General features: G+C 39.9%; 3 protein-coding genes across 3 annotated transcripts in view; 2 read left to right on the plus strand and 1 right to left on the minus strand.

The window, feature by feature from the left end:
- The window catches only part of LOC137994316 (uncharacterized), a 19683-nt gene extending 10832 nt beyond the window's left edge, over nt 1–8851 (plus strand). The window contains exons 7-8 of the mRNA XM_068839898.1: nt 2531–2558; nt 7509–8851. Of these exons, the coding sequence (XP_068695999.1) occupies nt 2531–2558; nt 7509–7583 (103 nt within the window). The 3' untranslated portion in view covers nt 7584–8851. The remainder of the gene's footprint in view (nt 1–2530; nt 2559–7508) is intronic.
- LOC137997902 (tetratricopeptide repeat protein 28-like) overlaps nt 1–17500 on the plus strand; it is a 209108-nt gene that overhangs the window by 189048 nt on the left and 2560 nt on the right. Inside the window, exon 5 of the mRNA XM_068844223.1 lies at nt 16033–17500. This exon is cut by the window's right edge and continues 180 nt beyond it. Within this exon, the coding sequence (XP_068700324.1) occupies nt 16033–17500 (1468 nt within the window). The remainder of the gene's footprint in view (nt 1–16032) is intronic.
- The window catches only part of LOC137997910 (solute carrier family 22 member 15-like), a 103673-nt gene that overhangs the window by 40669 nt on the left and 45504 nt on the right, over nt 1–17500 (minus strand). The gene's annotated exons all lie outside the window — the stretch shown is intronic.

The following is a 17500-nucleotide window of genomic DNA, read 5'->3' on the forward strand; positions in this document are numbered from 1 at the left end:
AAAGATTGTTTGAAAGACAATCCGGTTTTACATCTGTCAACAACTCACATTATCATGACTGCAGGTCGCTGCACCTTTTGGGGATGCGATCGTACGCGTTGAAATCATCTGTGCTTTGTTTTTGCGCTTCCAGATGCATTGCAATGTTCCAAATTATTTGTCACACCGGTACATCGAGGGAAATCGATCGAAAAACCAACAATTATTACTTCGAATACCTGAATAATGTCTTTTTTCGGTGCAACGAAATGCACAAAGAATTTCATGTATTCCGAGCAATTAGGACGCGGGGACTTCATTGGTTAAGCTATGCGTGATAACCCCTAGGGAGAGGTTATAATTGAAAATTGCATCTTCCAGATGCAAAACAAACGAACTTGTGAACTAAAGGATAAACATAACGTACACGAAAGCGAATGAAAGGATCCCAATAAGAAATTTTTACACCTCAGTCATACTGGCTTAACCCGACAGAATTAAAACGTTAACTGGTTGCAAGATCCACGTTATCTCTGTCTTTGTTAATTGGTATTGTAGCCATGCGTGTCAAAATAAATTGAGTTATTGGGTAATTACTCGATTACTTTGTTCAGTGCAGCAAAATGGACAGTTGAATTACGGGGTGGTGACTTCTTTGCCTAATAGCAACTCACTTAACGAAACTGTCCTTTTTCCAACAACAACAAGGATTCAAACAGCTTCAATTCTTACAGAGTTCGATGAAAATCCGGATTTAAAACATGCGGTGGGGCAACCAAAGCAATGGGAGCTGTGTTGGGGTTTCAGTGTGAAAGTACAAACGGCTACTAACACTCTTATAATTCTTTTTTCATTATTATTTTATTAACCCGCAGTCTGCAGTCTGCAGTCTGCATTTTACCCTCAGTCTGCATTTTATCCCTGGTCTGCAGTCTGCAATTTTTTCGTTCAACTTTCGCTTTTATAAAATGTTTCAGTTGTCTGTAAATAAGTTATATGCTGTTGGAAAGCTTATTTTCTTAGCTTTAAAATGATGTTTTTGTTTCCTCCTAACTTTAAATATTTTTTGAGAAAAACAAACATTTTTTGGCGATGGCTGATTTACCGCGGTTTTCTCGCGGTTGGGAAAGTAGGAAAAAGAGTTAGGCCGGTAGCCAGGTTTTTAACCTCAGAAAAGGATCTGTTTCGTCGTACGAACGTGTGAGGACCTGTGAGCCAAAGGGCCTCTGATGGTATGACTTCTGGGTGACCCCTTAATAACCTCTTACTAACCGAGCGCGAGGGCCGTACTGCCAGGGAAATATTGGCCCGAGGTCGTGGCAGTACGGACCGAGCGCAGCAAGGTCCGTACAAGAACGACCCAGGGCCAATATTCCCCAGTACGGCTCGAACTAGCTCGGTTAGTAAGTAGTTTATTATATGGTTTTTTAATTACCTTTTGCTTTGTTTTTGCAAGCCCGTAATCGGCCTGTGAGCCAGTCACAATTAGCCAATCAGAGCGCGCGTTATATCGGCTACAAACCCCAACTTGAAAAAAATTGCCTGGAACGCTGCACGTACCACAGGCAACCCAGTGTACCCTCACGAGGGTCTAGTTCAATTTAAAACCACCGCAAATTTAGCTTTTTTCTCAAATCGGAAGTCAGTTCGTTTACGCAAGCGCAGTTGATCTGCGAACGAGCGCGAGGAAGGGCGAGGAAAAACCTTCGATGGAAACAACAGTTTGTGCGGTGACTTTTGCTTGTGAGTGGGTTTTCTTGTCAGCTCATGATATGATGACGTCAGTTACCGGAAGTAACATTTCACTTCCTTAGCAACGCGCGAAAAATCCGTACCTTTTTACTTGAGTTGTTGTAAGCATTTCCTTGCCTGGATCAGCATTTAAAGAGTAAAACTACCAAAAAAAAAATCGTCACCACAAAAGCGTGATCGTAGATGAAGCGTTTGAATACAACCGCGCAAAACCTGTAAGAGCTGGACTGGTTACTGCTGACCAGGGGCCTGTTTCTCGAAAGTCCCGAGAACTTTTCGGGCCTGAAAAGTCATTCGTCAAACTGCAATCTGCTTATTTTGAAAAGCTGATCCTTTAACATGTTTTTAATGTAAGAAAAACTAAGAGGATTGCGAAGTTTGTTGGCTTAGAACCTCGGCGTTGCGAAGATATAAAGGGAATTGTGGCACCCGAAATAGACCCGAAAAATTTCGGGACTTTTGAGAAACAGGCCACAGGGCGGAAAGAGACCGGGCGGTGGAACGAGCGGGTCCGAGCAAAAAGGTGTGATGCAGTAGACTGGGGTCTACTAAAAAGCCTTTTCAAAATGGCGGCAAGTGTTGAGATCGGCGATTCACTCGAAGAATTGGAAGAATTGTTTTTACAGAACATCACAGACGACTTTTTTGATTTGAACGAGGAAAAAAATTCTTCAGATGTCCCAGACACATAGCTGATGTGAATGTAACAAACATTTTCCCTCTGTTTTTGATTGGTCTCTCCTATAACCTATGGTCTTTAGGTAAATCCAAGTGTTTTGATTGGTGCTTTCTTGTTCAGAGCCATACAAGCCATTTCCATGGAAAAGGTGATAAGCCATGATTTTTTTTACATTTTGCTTATATTCTGGTGAGTATTTTCATGACTCATGCTGTGTGTTGAAGGACCCAAAAGGCAAGTCAAAATACAAGTAACAACTTGGAAATATTAAGCTCTTACTAACCGAGCTGGAGGGCCATACTGGGGAATATTGGTTGAACATTGTGGAACTAAAGATGGAGCGCAGCGAGGTCCAGACAAAAATGACCAAGGTGCAATATTCCTCAGTATGGCTTGGGCAAGCTTAGTTAGAAAGTAGTTTATCATATGGTACTCGGGCCATGGTTGCTTGTTGAATTTGCAGACCTCTCAAGTCTCACGATTTTGTCTTGAGACTCACGGTTTTCAGTTCAATCTCACGGTCTCACGACGAGACAGACAAATCTCACTATAAATAGAGGCGCAAGCTGAAAGAATAATTTTTTTTTTGCAGCATTTCATTTTTGGCTTGCTTAGGTGAATTCTTGCGTCAATTCTGTGCAAATTTATAGTTAAACCTAACAAACGAAGCTGTTCAATTCTTCATCTGTCTACAGTCCATGACAGACTGTCGTCAATGACCATATATAGAACACCTGTTTGAAATTAGGTCATCATAACCAGTCTCTCGCATTTTGATCACGTTTTCAAAATGGTGGAAATTGCTGACGAACCTGATGAACTATTGGATAGTTCTTAAAAGGCAGCTACTGCATATAATGCTGGCCTCGGTTTTTCAAAAGGTGGATAACGCTATCCACCGGATAAACACTAGCAAAAGCAATTGAGTTATCCAGTGGATACTAATTTATCCAGTGGATAGTGCTATCCACCCTTCGAACAACTGGAGCCTGAGCAATGAGATCAGCTCAGTGCTCACACACTGGCTGGACTTAAGCTGTGAGTATTGAAGCTGTGAAAATAAAGTTTATTCCTGTGTTGTTAAGGTCCACACATGTTTTTAAAAAAATATAAGCAGGAAAAAAAAAACTTTCTCTTATTAAGAACCTGTGTTTACTTGGTTGTGTCTGCAGGTCGATCAATCTCCAGATTTTTTGACATCAGTCTTCAGATTTTCGGTGTTTTGAGGTTGAGAGGTCTGAATTTGTGGCTTTTCAAAAACAAATATTACACAGCTTATGACCGCTTCCAAAGAAATGGTCGTCATAGCAAAATCCCAACCAAGAAAGAACCAATCACAATGCTTGCATTTACCACAAAACTACTTTACCACAGGAGGAAAAGCCGGCAGGGCAAGCCACCCCCCACCCTTAGCTCAAGGTCTAGATCTGCCCCTGATTACCACAATATTTTCTGTAGTTGAATGATAATTGAGCTAATTATGTGCCTTACTGTAAGTACAATAGTTGTGCAAAGTTTAATTATGTCTTTAGAAATCAGTCATGTTCAGAGATATTATTGGCACAGGATTTGGGTAAAGTGTTTTTTATTGTCATTATTGAGAGCTTACTGAACACAGGCTGACCAGAGTGCACCTCAGGCTAAATGACATACCATCGTAGATTACTAGTTAGTATGAAGAGTTGTATAGTTAGTGTCAAGAGAATTTGGTAAGCCTATTTATGGTTAGCTCTCACAAGCAGAAATAGTAACATGCTATTTTCAAACCAAAATAGAAAATAGAGCTAAATATTATTACCTCTTACCATTAATTATCTGAAAATAAGTCCTACAATCTTCTAATTTGCATAATCAAAAACAAAAAATGAAACTGGAAATATAAGACAAGATAAAAGTTAAAAAGTTTTACAAACTCGGAGCTAAAAGTTAAAACTTATGAAATATTTCGTCCTTTTTTCAACCGGACTTCATCAGTCAATGATATGAATGTTAAAAAGATGAATTTTAAAAAAGGCCATCTATGACACAATTCTAGCCCCCAAGAGGCGTTAAAAACCTTTTTTAAAATTCATCTTTTTAACATTCATATTATTGACTGATGAAGTCCGGTTGAAAAACGAACGAAATATTTCATAAGTTTTAACTTTTAGCTCCGAGTTTGTAAAACTTTTTAACTTTTATTATGCTTCCGGAGCAGGAAACAAATGTTTTTGATTGTATGAGACAAGATATTACAAAGTAATAAATGCTAGCGCCCTCATTTTTTGAATGACCTTTACAAAAGAGTGATAAATGTATTTTTTTGGATTATAGTCTCTATAACTCAATCAATAAGACTGGAATTTTGCAGAGTGGTTAAGCATTTGAATCAAAAACCCTCTGAGGGGAGTCGGAATGTATGGCAAAAACATCGACTTTGTGTACGAAATACAGATGACATAAAATAATGGAAACAGGCGACAAGAAACAATATCGCACCAAAACATAATGTCTTGCAAACAGAAGTTAAACAATAATTATGTTACCATTTGTGTCTGGTGCCCCAAGAAGGAGCCATATTAAATTAAAGATGAACTGTTCAAGTGAAATTAAGGTTGGCTATTTAATAGTAATACATGAAGCAGCAGTTAACCTAGCAACCTTTGTAGCTTTCTTAATTGGTGTTGATAGAAGAATCCTCCTTACAAGAAGGGGTTTCTCTCCACTAACTAAAACATTCACTAATTAGCAGGTAGTTTGAGGGGAATATTGTGTGGGAATGGTGGCTGAGTTGAGGAAACATCATAGACCAAAGTTAGGGTTAGTCTGTAGAATGAGGGGAGAAATTTACAAAGCAAACTCTCAACCCCAAAATAAGGCTAACAAATTCTGTGTGAAATTAAAAACTTTAATCACAGAAACAGCCAGATAGTACATGTATGAAAAACTGAATCACGTAGGAGGGATTAACAAGTATTTGACCATGAAAATTATTCAGCAGACAAGGCCGGCTTGGCGGTGATGTCTCCAAAAAGGCTCGTGGTGTATGAGGCCACCTAAGCAGAAACAGCCACAGGTCAAAAAGGGACCTTGCCGAGTGCTGGAATACTTACTCACTAGATGTAGATGTAGAAGTCCTTTAAGGCCTTTTACTGACACCTTGAAAACAATATGAAACAGAGAGTTACTGTATTGATATGTACTAATTGATTGAGTAAAAGGGCTAGATCGGACACACATTTTTTTTCTTTTCTTTAAATAAGCCCTCAGACACCCAAAGATAGATGCCTGTGATCCTTGAGTATGAAATAGTTATGCTACATTTTTTAAGTTCTCTGTGTGGTGTTGCTCGTCAAGCCTAACAATAAATACAGTCATTGTTATTTTTTAAGGTATGTTCCAGGGCTCATGCTCTTAATTATTTTATTTATGTTTCACACAGTGGAACAAAATGTGATCATATTGATCAGCCACAGGTTAGCTTATTTGTTGGGGCCAAACTGCACAAAGGCAAAGAAAACAATATGGGGTTTGGGAGAGGATGGGGAGTCTTAAAACGTAGCCGTAGTGATAGGCTACAAATTGCTTTTCTTCAGGGGAGGATATTCTACAAGGAACTGGAATCATTGCTTTGTCCTCAGTTGGTAAAAAATATGAAGGAATTGCCATGGAATAGTATGGCTTTTTTGCATAGTCATACCTAAGGTGGCAAGGACATGGTCTTTACAATAACTTATCAGTTTTGCATTGTTTTGCTGTGATCTATTTTAAGTTTAGTCTATATATTACCTCGAGATCAAACATTGTTTGCCATTTATGAAGTGTTCTTACACATCTGTCCTTCTGTGGAATGTTTTTTTCCAGGTTTTAAAGTAATTAAGTAGTTGGTTTAAGTTGGTAACACGTTGATCTGTTATTGACTGCGGTGGACTGTTATCTTTGAAGATATTCAAAGCATTTCACATTTTCATAAATTCTTGTATCTTTTCTGTGGTGTTTTCATGCAAAGCCATGTCTTTGCAAACTTTTTCGGACAGAGTATTAACAGCAAGCTTTACTCGTATTTTATTTAAATTATCAAGATGGAATTACAAGCGCCCTGATTAAACCGTATTTGTTGTTGATTTTCCCAAGCGGGTGAAATCTTGCAAATAGTTTTAAAATATTGTTGGTAAAATTGACTGCGGCGGGGAATCCGATTCGTCGCGAGCGATTTTTAGTGAGCAAGTTTGAAGTTCTGAAACCCTGCTATATCCAAATATATCCACCTGGTTTTTTACTATGTTATGTAAAAGCTATCGATCTTAAACATATGTAAAATTTAGAGTGGAGTAATGTGGAGTACTCCTAAAAGAAGCAGCGGAACACGGCGTGGTCAGAATACCGGTCGTTTCGCCAATGTGTCAGTTTGCCAACGACCTGTTCCCCAACGTATGAAGTCGGTTCGCCAACGCTTATATGTCAGTTTGCCAACGTCCAAAAACACCTTTTTCGTTGAAAATAATTGTCAATTAGATAACTTGCAATTCACTTCATGAGAGGGATTGTTGATGTGAACCGCCATATTTGTTATTGAACCTTTCAATGCGCCCCAATCCCCCCTCAAATTTTATTAGTTTTCTTTATTGATAGTTTATTGCTGGTCATATTCTTTTGCAAACTTGGTGGCTCCTAAAGGAGCCGTTTTTTGGTTGTGATTTTTACTGACTTCAGTTTTCACGAGTGGCGCCGTTGAGATGTGAGCACGTTTTCAGCAACTGTGCGGCGGTCTTCTCTTTCCTTTCGTACTTCTCCCAGCTGTCGAATAGCCTCACCTGTTTCGATACTGCTTCAGTTTTTCATCGGGCACAAATGCTAGGATATTGATTAGTAGAAAGAGGTTTGGATAGTTTTACTAATACTTGGAAGCTGCATATGCATAACGTTTTCGAGTTCGATTCCTTAGTATAATACTTGGAAACTGCATGTTTTCCCAGTTCGATTCCGAATATTGCGTTATGTCTTTATCTTTACTTTAATGCTCAATAGACTGAATAAATGTTTTCTCAGTTTTATTAATTTATAACTAAACAATGATTAATACCTTCTTGTAGTCTTTTTCTTTCTTGTTGGCCATCAGGACAAACACAAGTGGGCCTTGCTTTGCATATTCCCCGGATCGGACGAACGGAATTCACCGTCAGTAGCTGCTTGAATGGGTGTCGCACAAGCTTGAAGGTTCCGTCCATGTACCAGGATTTAGCCTTGGCCAGGGTATTTAGCTGCTCCTGTCTGGCGAAGATCAGATGCCTTCTCTGCTTAACTGTCAGGTCGGCTTGGAAGAAACCGGGAGGGAGACATTCCTCGACCAGTTCGAAAACCAGATCTTTCGGTTGCTCGGGTCTGAGTTTCTGCCGGAGTCGGTTGGCAGTTCTAGCCACATGCGCAAGCTTAGGGAGGGCTGGACAAGGTGCAGCAGTCAGTTCATCTAACATGACCTAAAAATTTGACTGTCTCGTCTATGAGATGCTTTTCATCAAGCAGCAATTCTAGTGTCAACACACAGATTTCTCGCAGACTGATTCCATTCACGTAAAGCTCTTTGTTTAAGAACATTCCATCACATTTTTGTCGTTTTAGTATTTAAACATTTTTTATCTTTCACTTTTTTGACTTGATAATGACGTTAGCCAAACGTTGAAACGTTGTCTACAAATTTCAATTAGGACTCGGTATTCTTTTAAAGAACATTTTCATCGCTGAGTTCTCTAAATGTCCTCCGAGTCTCTTTCGCTAAGGTATGCTTAAAAAATGAGTGTTAGGGTTAGAAGAGACACCTTGATCTGGAACATTAAAACCTAGGACGACCACCTCACCTGTCTCATTAACCACGGGGAGTTGGTTTTTTGCCAAATGAAAACTCGTTGAAACTCGTGCCGGTAAGCGCGCGAGAAAATGAGGTTAACAAGTAAGGAATGCTTAATTTTACAAAGTGAAAAAACAAGCATACCAAAAGATGGCGGAATGTCAAAGGCATCCATCTCTTCCTCGATTCTGCTACTCTCCCCAATTGGATCAGTGATCTCACTGCAATATAGGCATCGCCAAACCATCCCTAATCCGGTCTTAACAGCATCTCTATACTGCTGTCTCGAAATTCCCGTGTTGCAACGTCGATGTTGTCATTTGTTGCAGCCATCGCAGAGGAGCACTTCCAGTCTCGCTGTTACTTCCTCATTGCAATAGATACAATAATAGCTTCCATCTCGAGTGACTCTTGTAAACATATTTGATCAGCGAAAATACTTCGATAAGATGAGTGGGTTGAATTGAACAGAAAATCACAGACCTTTTATACAGCAATGCCTTATTAAGCCGGATCAAAATCGCAGGAATTTGATTGGCAGATATTGTTGGTGTTAACTGTTCTTTGTGGTAGTTACATATTATTAAACGTTTAAACAATATCCTATTCAAGTTGAAAAAGTTCTCACCTCCTTTGCAACATGCCGCACAAGCGAAGTTAATGAGCTCACATTGTTTTTATCGCGTTTCTAATTCTTCCCGTAACAGAGAGAAAAGAGACTGGTAGAGAAGCAGGCTGTAGGGGGAACATTTAATAGTTGAGTGGGGGAAGGAAAAAGTTTTGCCGCAAATATTTAATCAGTGTTTCAAACAATGCAAAAACCCTCTGTGAGACTAGAACAAACACGTAGGCGAAATTTGCAGGAAACAACTGAACGTTTCTAAGCGCGTAATCAAACAAACATATTTCAACTCGATGGCTCTTTAACTACGCAAATGTTTAATAACAAGGTTTTACAGCCGGTTTATGTTCACAAATAAAGCCGTGCATGGCGTGGGAGACAGAGAGGGAGAGACAGAGATTGGGGAGAGTGAAACGAACATTTTCAAGCCGAATCAAACAATTCATCTTGGATCAAAGGTCACATTATCTTCTTTTGGTAATTTGTAAATAAAATTTAGATCTATTTCACAAAGTATTTTGGACGTTGGCGAACTGACATTATTAGACGTTGGCAAATAGACTTCATACTTTGGCGAACAGGTCGTTGGCGAGCTGACACGTTGGCGAAACGACCGGTTACCCTTGGTCACGGTAAGCGGGACATACCTGCATTCGACACTGTCTTACTTCACTCAAATTTAAGCAGCTTCCGACGAAAATACTTGACAGACAAAATAGTATTGAGTTTTGGGTCAAAAATATCAAAAAGGCCTTTAAATGATACACTAATGGTGGCCCAAAAATAAAGAAAGAAAACTTGATTTCTGGTTCGTCAAGAGGATATTTTTGGCAGCCATTAATTGCACCGGAAACGCGGAAGGAGCGCTCGTGCCAGTCCTTGTCCGCATCGCACATTGGACCAAGAGCGGAATGCCCGTTTCACCGCCCTATGGACGCCCTATGTATAAGTGCCATGCTGCTGACTGCTGACCAAAACGAAAAGGAAGCACTAGTTCCCGATCCTGTCTCTCACGTGTTATCCAAGATGGCGGAGGATAACAATCTTTCTACGGAGCAAGATTCGAAAGATACTGGAGTTCATTGAAAGGATTAAGTGCTGACTTGGAGTGTGTAATTTTCGAGAGTAATGCATCATGTTCCTTTTGGAATAAGGCCGATTATGAGACTCAGAGAGCATCAAACAAGGTAATCCGTTGATTGGTTTTTCTCACAACCTATTGAATACATCGGAATAAAAGCTTTCTTTTTCATTTCTCCATGTACAGAGTGCTTTTATGTTCAAAGTTTGGAGCCTTTAAAGGACATTGCGTAAGCTAAGTAAATGTATTAACTCGAAAGATATCACATTCACATTCATAAGCTATTTCAGAGAGCTATGTGACCTTTAAATGGTATTGCAATAGTAATGGCATATGCTTTACACAGACTTAACTATGTAATGTAGCAAGTTACATAGTTATTACAAGTATAGCAAGTAAGGAGCAATAAATAGGCTTTATATAGCTCAACATAGTTATATGATAAACTTTACATAGCGTTTACATATGTCTGGTTCTACAAAGGAATTTTCTTACTTGTTAAATTTTATACATAATAAGAAACTGCATGCTAAACATTTCTTTAAGTTTTTATCTGAAAAGAGTTGAATTTATAGAATAGAAACTGTAATAAACTAAAAATTTGTTTCATTTGAGAAATGTTAAAAGTGTTAACAAGCTGTAGACTATTGCTAGTTTATTTCCAGTTTCCTGCAAGAAATGAAGTTTGGAAGAAACTGTCATTTTCTGGCAGCACCTGACAGATGTATGAAATTCAAGCTATTTCCAGCTTTTGAAAGAACCCAAAAATTGCAAAAAATGGAAAGCAATTTCTGGAATAAAAGCTGGAATTTGACTCTGGAATAAGGCTGTCACATTTTAGAAATTTCCAGAAATTTCCAGAACTTAACAGAAAACTTGAAATTCATTTTGCAAGGGGTCAGTGCCAAATTTGTGCGAGATTCGACCGTCAAAAAGCATCTTGGTACATGGCTTTCTCAAACGAGACTATAATCACCGGAATAAGCAATGTTTCCTCTGCAATTAAATTCAATAAAATTTTTGGGTAAATGTAACGGAGGATTTTTGAGGCCCAATTTCAACATGCTGTTTGTCAACAAAAGTCGACCTTTGACCACCAAAGCAGAGGCGAGGTATATTGAAATCACACTCGCTAATCTCGATTTATTCACTAAACAATTCGAGACTCTAGGTTTACTGATACAATACAACGTGAATTGACTGGAACTACTGTAGGTCAAGGGGAACGTGTCATTGAAATTTAACTGTCTTGGTTTAAGAGTGACATATCCGTTAATTAAAATAACTGACCTAAAAATTTGCATACTAGCAAGATTCATTCCATTCCATATTTTTGCACAAACAAGTTTCCTTAATTCACTTTGTGAACATACCTGCAAAACAAACTAAGAAAGGTGTTCCCCTTTATGTAAGCATACGCTTCTTGGATTTTCCTTTAAGCCCTGAAACAACCATTAAACCAGTCGAACGCTTCATGACTTTCGTGAGTTGTGCCGTGATTGTGTCGTCAGAGCTGTCACGCAAGAGATAAGGACAAAGCACACAGACCATTATGACTGCATGCGGTTCTATTCTGAGTTTGTTGGGGGAATTTGTGGCTCAAGTTCTGACAATCCAGCAAACGTTCAATGCGTAATAGTAGCAAAACGTGATAAGGACATCAAGGCACACATGAGAACTTATAGTGTTGGATTCTTCTCTGGATACAGAGGCTGGGCTTTTGCTCGCACGTGCGGGTGAGCTTTAAATTAAATCACTTAAATTAAGATTGAGCAGGAAATCTCTTTGTGAAATCTACCTATTACAGATTTAATGTCAAAACCCGGCCACCAGAAATGGACCCTAAAAACACTGCTGCCACAGTGCCGCCACAGTCGTATTGTTGTATATACCTCGTTCTTTAATCCATGAGGTAAGCACCGCGGCACTGCGGCACTAGCCACTCTACTCAGCTCAATTTTACCGTAAGTCGACTAAGGCACTGCAGCACCAGCCATTCTACTGAATTCACTCTATCTGACGCAAACTGCGCAAAAACCACTTTCGTTCAGTTCGGCACTGTGGCTAGCATTGCGAACGTAAATGCTCCTTTGTGGACGGGTATTCAGCAATCGCTCCAATTGCGAAAATCGAGTAAGCAAGATATGTAAGGCCATGTAATCATGTATCGTTGTACGACACTGCGAGCACTCACTTTTCCAGTTGTCCCTGAAGCGAGTACATTGATCAGTGCAGCCAGATTGTATTACTGCCCGTGAAACTAACGGTTATTATTTTCTTATTAATTGCTTTTAAAAGGTGTTTTTGAGATAGATGATATAATTTTTGGGTACGACGATATGCCCACGGCATTATGATCGATTTGGAATCCAATGGAGATGTAATAAGAAAAATTGCGCCTGCCCACATGAATGGGCATCACACGTGGCAGTGAAAGGGGAGCGCGGATTAAGCTTTGCTCAGTTTTAAAAACTTGACTTGCGCTTGACTTTCTGTTCTAGCAAAATTTCAACTATTTATAACCGAAGTTGTAGCACAGTCACGAAGTTACCATGAAAACAAGATAGCCACTGAAAAACACGCTATATTTTATCTTTACACGCGAATATCTCAAAAACGAACTCGGTGACTCCCATTTTTTATTGCTGGAGAGTAATTGGCACGCTAAGACAAAACTCATTGCAAAGTTTAAAAAAATTCTTTGCAGCAGATTCATAGCCACCTTCACAATTGGGAAATTTTAATGTGGTTCTGAATCTGCTCCAGATTTTTTTTTTAACTTTGCAAAGAGTTTCATCTTAGCCTGCTAATCGCTTTTCAGCAATAAAAAATGGGGGACACTTTAGTTCGTTTTTGAGATACTAAGTGCTTTAACACAAAATATAGGGCGTTTTTAGATGGTTCTTCTGTTGCCATGGTAATTTATTACGTCACAGTAACATGTGCATCACAACGATTATCGGCAGCATTTCATGTGGTACCATAACATTGCCGTTAAGTGAAACAGCGTTATAGAGTTAGTCCGTCTAATGAGACATTCCCTCAAAAATGGTTGAAGCTGGTTTAAGCCACCTTGACATGCACACGCTAGTTTCTGGAAAGTTTATACATCAGTGTTTTCGACACATACAACGGAATTTCTGTTAATAAGGTTTATAGAACAATGCTCTCAGCAAATAGGACAAGCCGGCAATGGACACCTTTTCATTTCTCTGCTCTCGAGTTAGAAGATCCAACTGAATCAGCGGGTTACCATTAATTTACAAATGAATCAGTTATTGACATGAATAGCGCCGGATAATAGCCGAAGACCATCCCTACGATTTTCCTCGCACTCGCAGTAACTTTTGCTGTTCTCCGGGTCAACTGAATAAGTCGGGTTGTGTGACTGAATCAGTTGGAAGGCTCTCTGGGCAATCAAGCTTTTCACGTACGAAATCAGTCAACTAAACAAGTCCACGAGACTTGACGCAGTTATCAGTGAGACAACCTTATGGTATGTGGACCTATATGCAAAGAGATATATATGCATCACTGTTCATATGCTTCTGGAACTAAGGTGGACAAAATCAGTGAATAAGCAAAGGAAAACAATCCGTCACGCCAATTTAAACGACACCAAAACCAGCGCAAATGTCACGGGCACGTGTCTACAATGTAATTCAATTCACAATCGCAATAATTGAATTTACCAGAGAATGATTCAAAGCTTTTTTTCTCCTTGTTCTTTTATTTTTCCTTTCTAGTTCCCCGCTAAAGCAAGGCTTCAGAGGCAAATAATTATTTACAGAATGTAAAAAAAATTTGACTAAGACACGGCAAGAAAAGCAGTCGATCTTTCTTATTACAAAGGTTCTAAGGGGCGTGCAATTCATCGCAAGAGCTCGTACATTAAGGGCTTAATAAGTGTTTGTTTGATTGGGATCAAATCCAGATCTGCCTGCAAATGCCAACATTCATCCACAACGGGCGAAGTAAGTACATGTAATTGCTGTTTTTTCTTTAATTATCCGTGCGCGCGTGTGTAAAAATTATAAGTAATGCGGCTTTCTCAAAAAATAGCATGCCTTGACTGCGTTTTGGCTGGTAAGGAACAAGTCCGTATTGCAAGTCATTTTTGCTCCCATAAATTAAACAGTGATTTAGCAGTCGGTATGAAAATTGTCTGCTGAAGGTCACAAACAGTTTCAGTATTGACGGTGAGTCAAAGATTGCTTTATGTTCATAAAGAAATTAAAGAATAAATAATGTGTAAAAAAATTGGCACGAACACAGGGCTCTCCCTAGTTTTCAGCACAACTGGTTGGGGCCTTTTCAAACCGGTAAAGCATTTGGTTAATGTTGGACGTTCTGCAACGGATAAGTGACTTCTGAGCGTTTGCAGGTGGTAATAAGTGCTCTTACAAGCGGTAGATTTTACCGGTTACCGCCTAATAAGGAGAACCCTGGAACGTGGTTGCTTCTCATTGGCTTGGACAAAACTGCTTCAGTTGTGGTTTGATTTGAGCCAGACAACTTGTCATCACAAGAATTACGATTGGCAGAGAGGGTATGAAACAGTCGATTGATTCAGTACTGATAAGCCACCACTTGATATTTGATTCCTATTGGTTAAAACTGTACTGAATCAAACATTCCAGTTTGTAATTTTGCATTCCAGTTTGGTTTTAGCCGGTGTTAAGGGTTAATCCGCGCTCCCCTTTCACTGCCATGTGTGATGACCATTCGTGTGGGCAGGCGCAATTTTAGTTATTACTTCTCCAAATCGGATCACAATGCCGTGGGCAAATCGTCGTACCCAAATCTTAAACCTGATTCCATAGGCAATGGGAAGCCAATGAAGTTCGTAGAGAGCTAGTATTGTAAATGGTTAGAACCCAAATGAAAACGAACAGCATACTTAACCCTTTCAGTCCCGTGGGGTTCCCCATTGACGAGTAAAATCGTCTGGCGTTAGACAGAGTAAAATCTATAAGTGGCACTATTGGGAGTGAAAGACTCCATTGGTAGTACGGTGTCTAAGTGGCTACCCACATGTACGCATTGCGTACCTACTTTTTTAAACAACGCGAGAAATACGAAAACACAATAGTTTCAATGTCCTGATTACAGGATGCTAAACTGGCACAGCAAGGTTAATTGAGCAGTGAGAGGGAATAACTATCTTAAGCCAATTTTCAAAATGCCTTTCTTCATCAGGGTTTCCCAACGAATGATTTTGGCGTATGGAGAAAGAGAGGGAAAGGCATAATTTGAATAACCGGATTATGCATCTCTAGTATAAAAACGGCCAATTCTGTCCTGACGAGAAGCCTTTCTCAATGGAAACATGTGAGCAGTTCAATTAGCTCATTCAAAGTCCCTGGATCAAAATACATGGAGTAACCAGGTATCCAGACAAAAAAAAAGTGACGAAAAAACAAGCAATTTCGACATTGGATAGATTTAGACATGAAATAAAAAATTATGAGTTTGACGTCAATGTCAGAAAATTGAATATTACACTCTTAATGGCATCCCCTCCTGTTAGGAACTTTTAATTAGCTTTCGATAAGAAAGATGAAATGGGATGCCATCGCTTTTCTATAGGCTGTTTTTCCCTCATTTACATAATAGAATTTCTATTTTTAATGTTCGGTGATTATTATTGTATAAAACGCTCTTAGTCTGTTAAATGCCCAAGTATTTATTCTGTAACAACTGTCTCCATTAGCCGAAATCATTCCTTGGGAAACCCTGATGAAGAAAGGCATATTTCTTTCGAAATACTAGCTTAAGATAGTTATTCCTTCGCTGTTCAATTAACCTTGCTGTGCCGGTTTAGCATCCTGTACTCAGAGCATTGAACCTATTGTCTTTTCGTTCATTTATCTTCTAGGTGCACCCCAGATTTCTGAGAAAAACTTCCTGGTTTTGATTATCAACAATGGTGGATAAAAAGTTGGACCTTTTGGAGCGGCATATGCAAGAGCTTAGCGTTGCAAGAAAGGAGGGAGACAGACGAGGCAAGGGTTTGGCTTATTTCAATCTTGGTAGATACTATCAGGACACAGCTGACTTTAATAAGGCCATAACAAATTACACAGAAGCATTAGCCATTTTTAAGGAAGTGGGTTACAGGGCCGGAGAAGGAAGAGCTTATGGCAATCTCGGCAACGCTTATCAAAGTCTTGGTAATTTCAAGCAAGCCATAGAGTACCACCATCAACATCTTAGTATTGCAAAAGAGGTAGGGGACAGGGCCAGAGAAGGAGCAGCCTATGGAAATCTTGGCTACGCTTATGACAGTCTTGGTAATTTCAAGCAAGCCATAGAGTACCACCATCAACATCTTAGTATTGCAAAAGAGGTAGGGGACAGGGCCGGAGAAGGAAGAGCTTATGGCAATCTTGGCAAGGCTTTTCGAAGTCTTGGTAATTTCAAGCAAGCCATAGAGTACCACCATCAAGATCTTAGTATTGCAAAAGAGGTAGGGAACAGGGCCGGAGAAGGAGCAGCCTATGGCAATCTCGGCAACGCTTATCAAAGTCTTGGTAATTTCAAGCAAGCCATAGAGTACCACCATCAACGTCTTAGTATTGCAAAAGAGGTAGGGGACAGGGCCGGAGAAGGAAGAGCTTATGGCAATCTCGGCAATGCTTATCAAAGTCTTGGTAATTTCAAGCAAGCCATAGAGTACCACCATCAAGATCTTAGTATTGCAAAAGAGGTAGGGGACAGGGCCAGAGAAGGAGTACCCTATAGTAATCTCGGCAACGTTTATGACAGTCTTGGTAATTTCAAGCGAGCCATAGAGTACCACCATCAAGATCTTAGTATTGCAAAAGAGGTTGGGGACAGGGCCGGAGAAGGAGCAGCTTATGGCAATCTCGGCAACGCTTATGACAGTCTTGGTAATTTCAAGCAAGCCATAGAGTACCACCATCAACGTCTTAGTATTGCAAAAGAGGTAGGGGACAGGGCCGGAGAAGGAGCAGCCTATGGCAATCTCGGCAACGCTTATCAAAGTCTTGGTAATTTCAAGCAAGCCATAGAGTACCACCATCAAGATCTTAGTATTGCAAAAGAGGTAGGGGACAGGGCCGGAGAAGGAAGAGCTTATGGCAATCTCGGCAATGCTTATAAAAGTCTTGGTAATTTCAAGCAAGCCATAGAGTACCACCATCAAGATCTTAGTATCGCAAAAGAGGTAGGGGACAGGGCCGGAGAAGGAGGAGCCTATGGCAATCTCGGCAACGCTTATGACAGTCTTGGTAATTTCAAGCAAGCCATAGAGTACCACCATCAACATCTTAGTATCGCAAAAGAGGTAGGGGACAGGGCCGGAGAAGGAGCAGCCTATGGCAATCTCGGCAACGCTTATGACAGTCTTGGTTATTTCAAGAAAGCCATAGAGTACCACCATCAAGATCTTAGTATTGCAAAAGAGGTAGGGGACAGGGCCGGAGAAGGAGCAGCCTATTGCAATCTCGGCAACGCTTATGACAGTCTTGGTAATTTCAAGCAAGCCATAGCGTACCACCATCAAGATCTTAGTATTGCAGAAGAGGTAGGGGACAGGGC

This window comes from Montipora foliosa, chromosome 3 (genome assembly GCF_036669935.1).
Source record: "Montipora foliosa isolate CH-2021 chromosome 3, ASM3666993v2, whole genome shotgun sequence".
Taxonomy (NCBI): Eukaryota; Metazoa; Cnidaria; class Anthozoa; order Scleractinia; family Acroporidae; genus Montipora; species Montipora foliosa.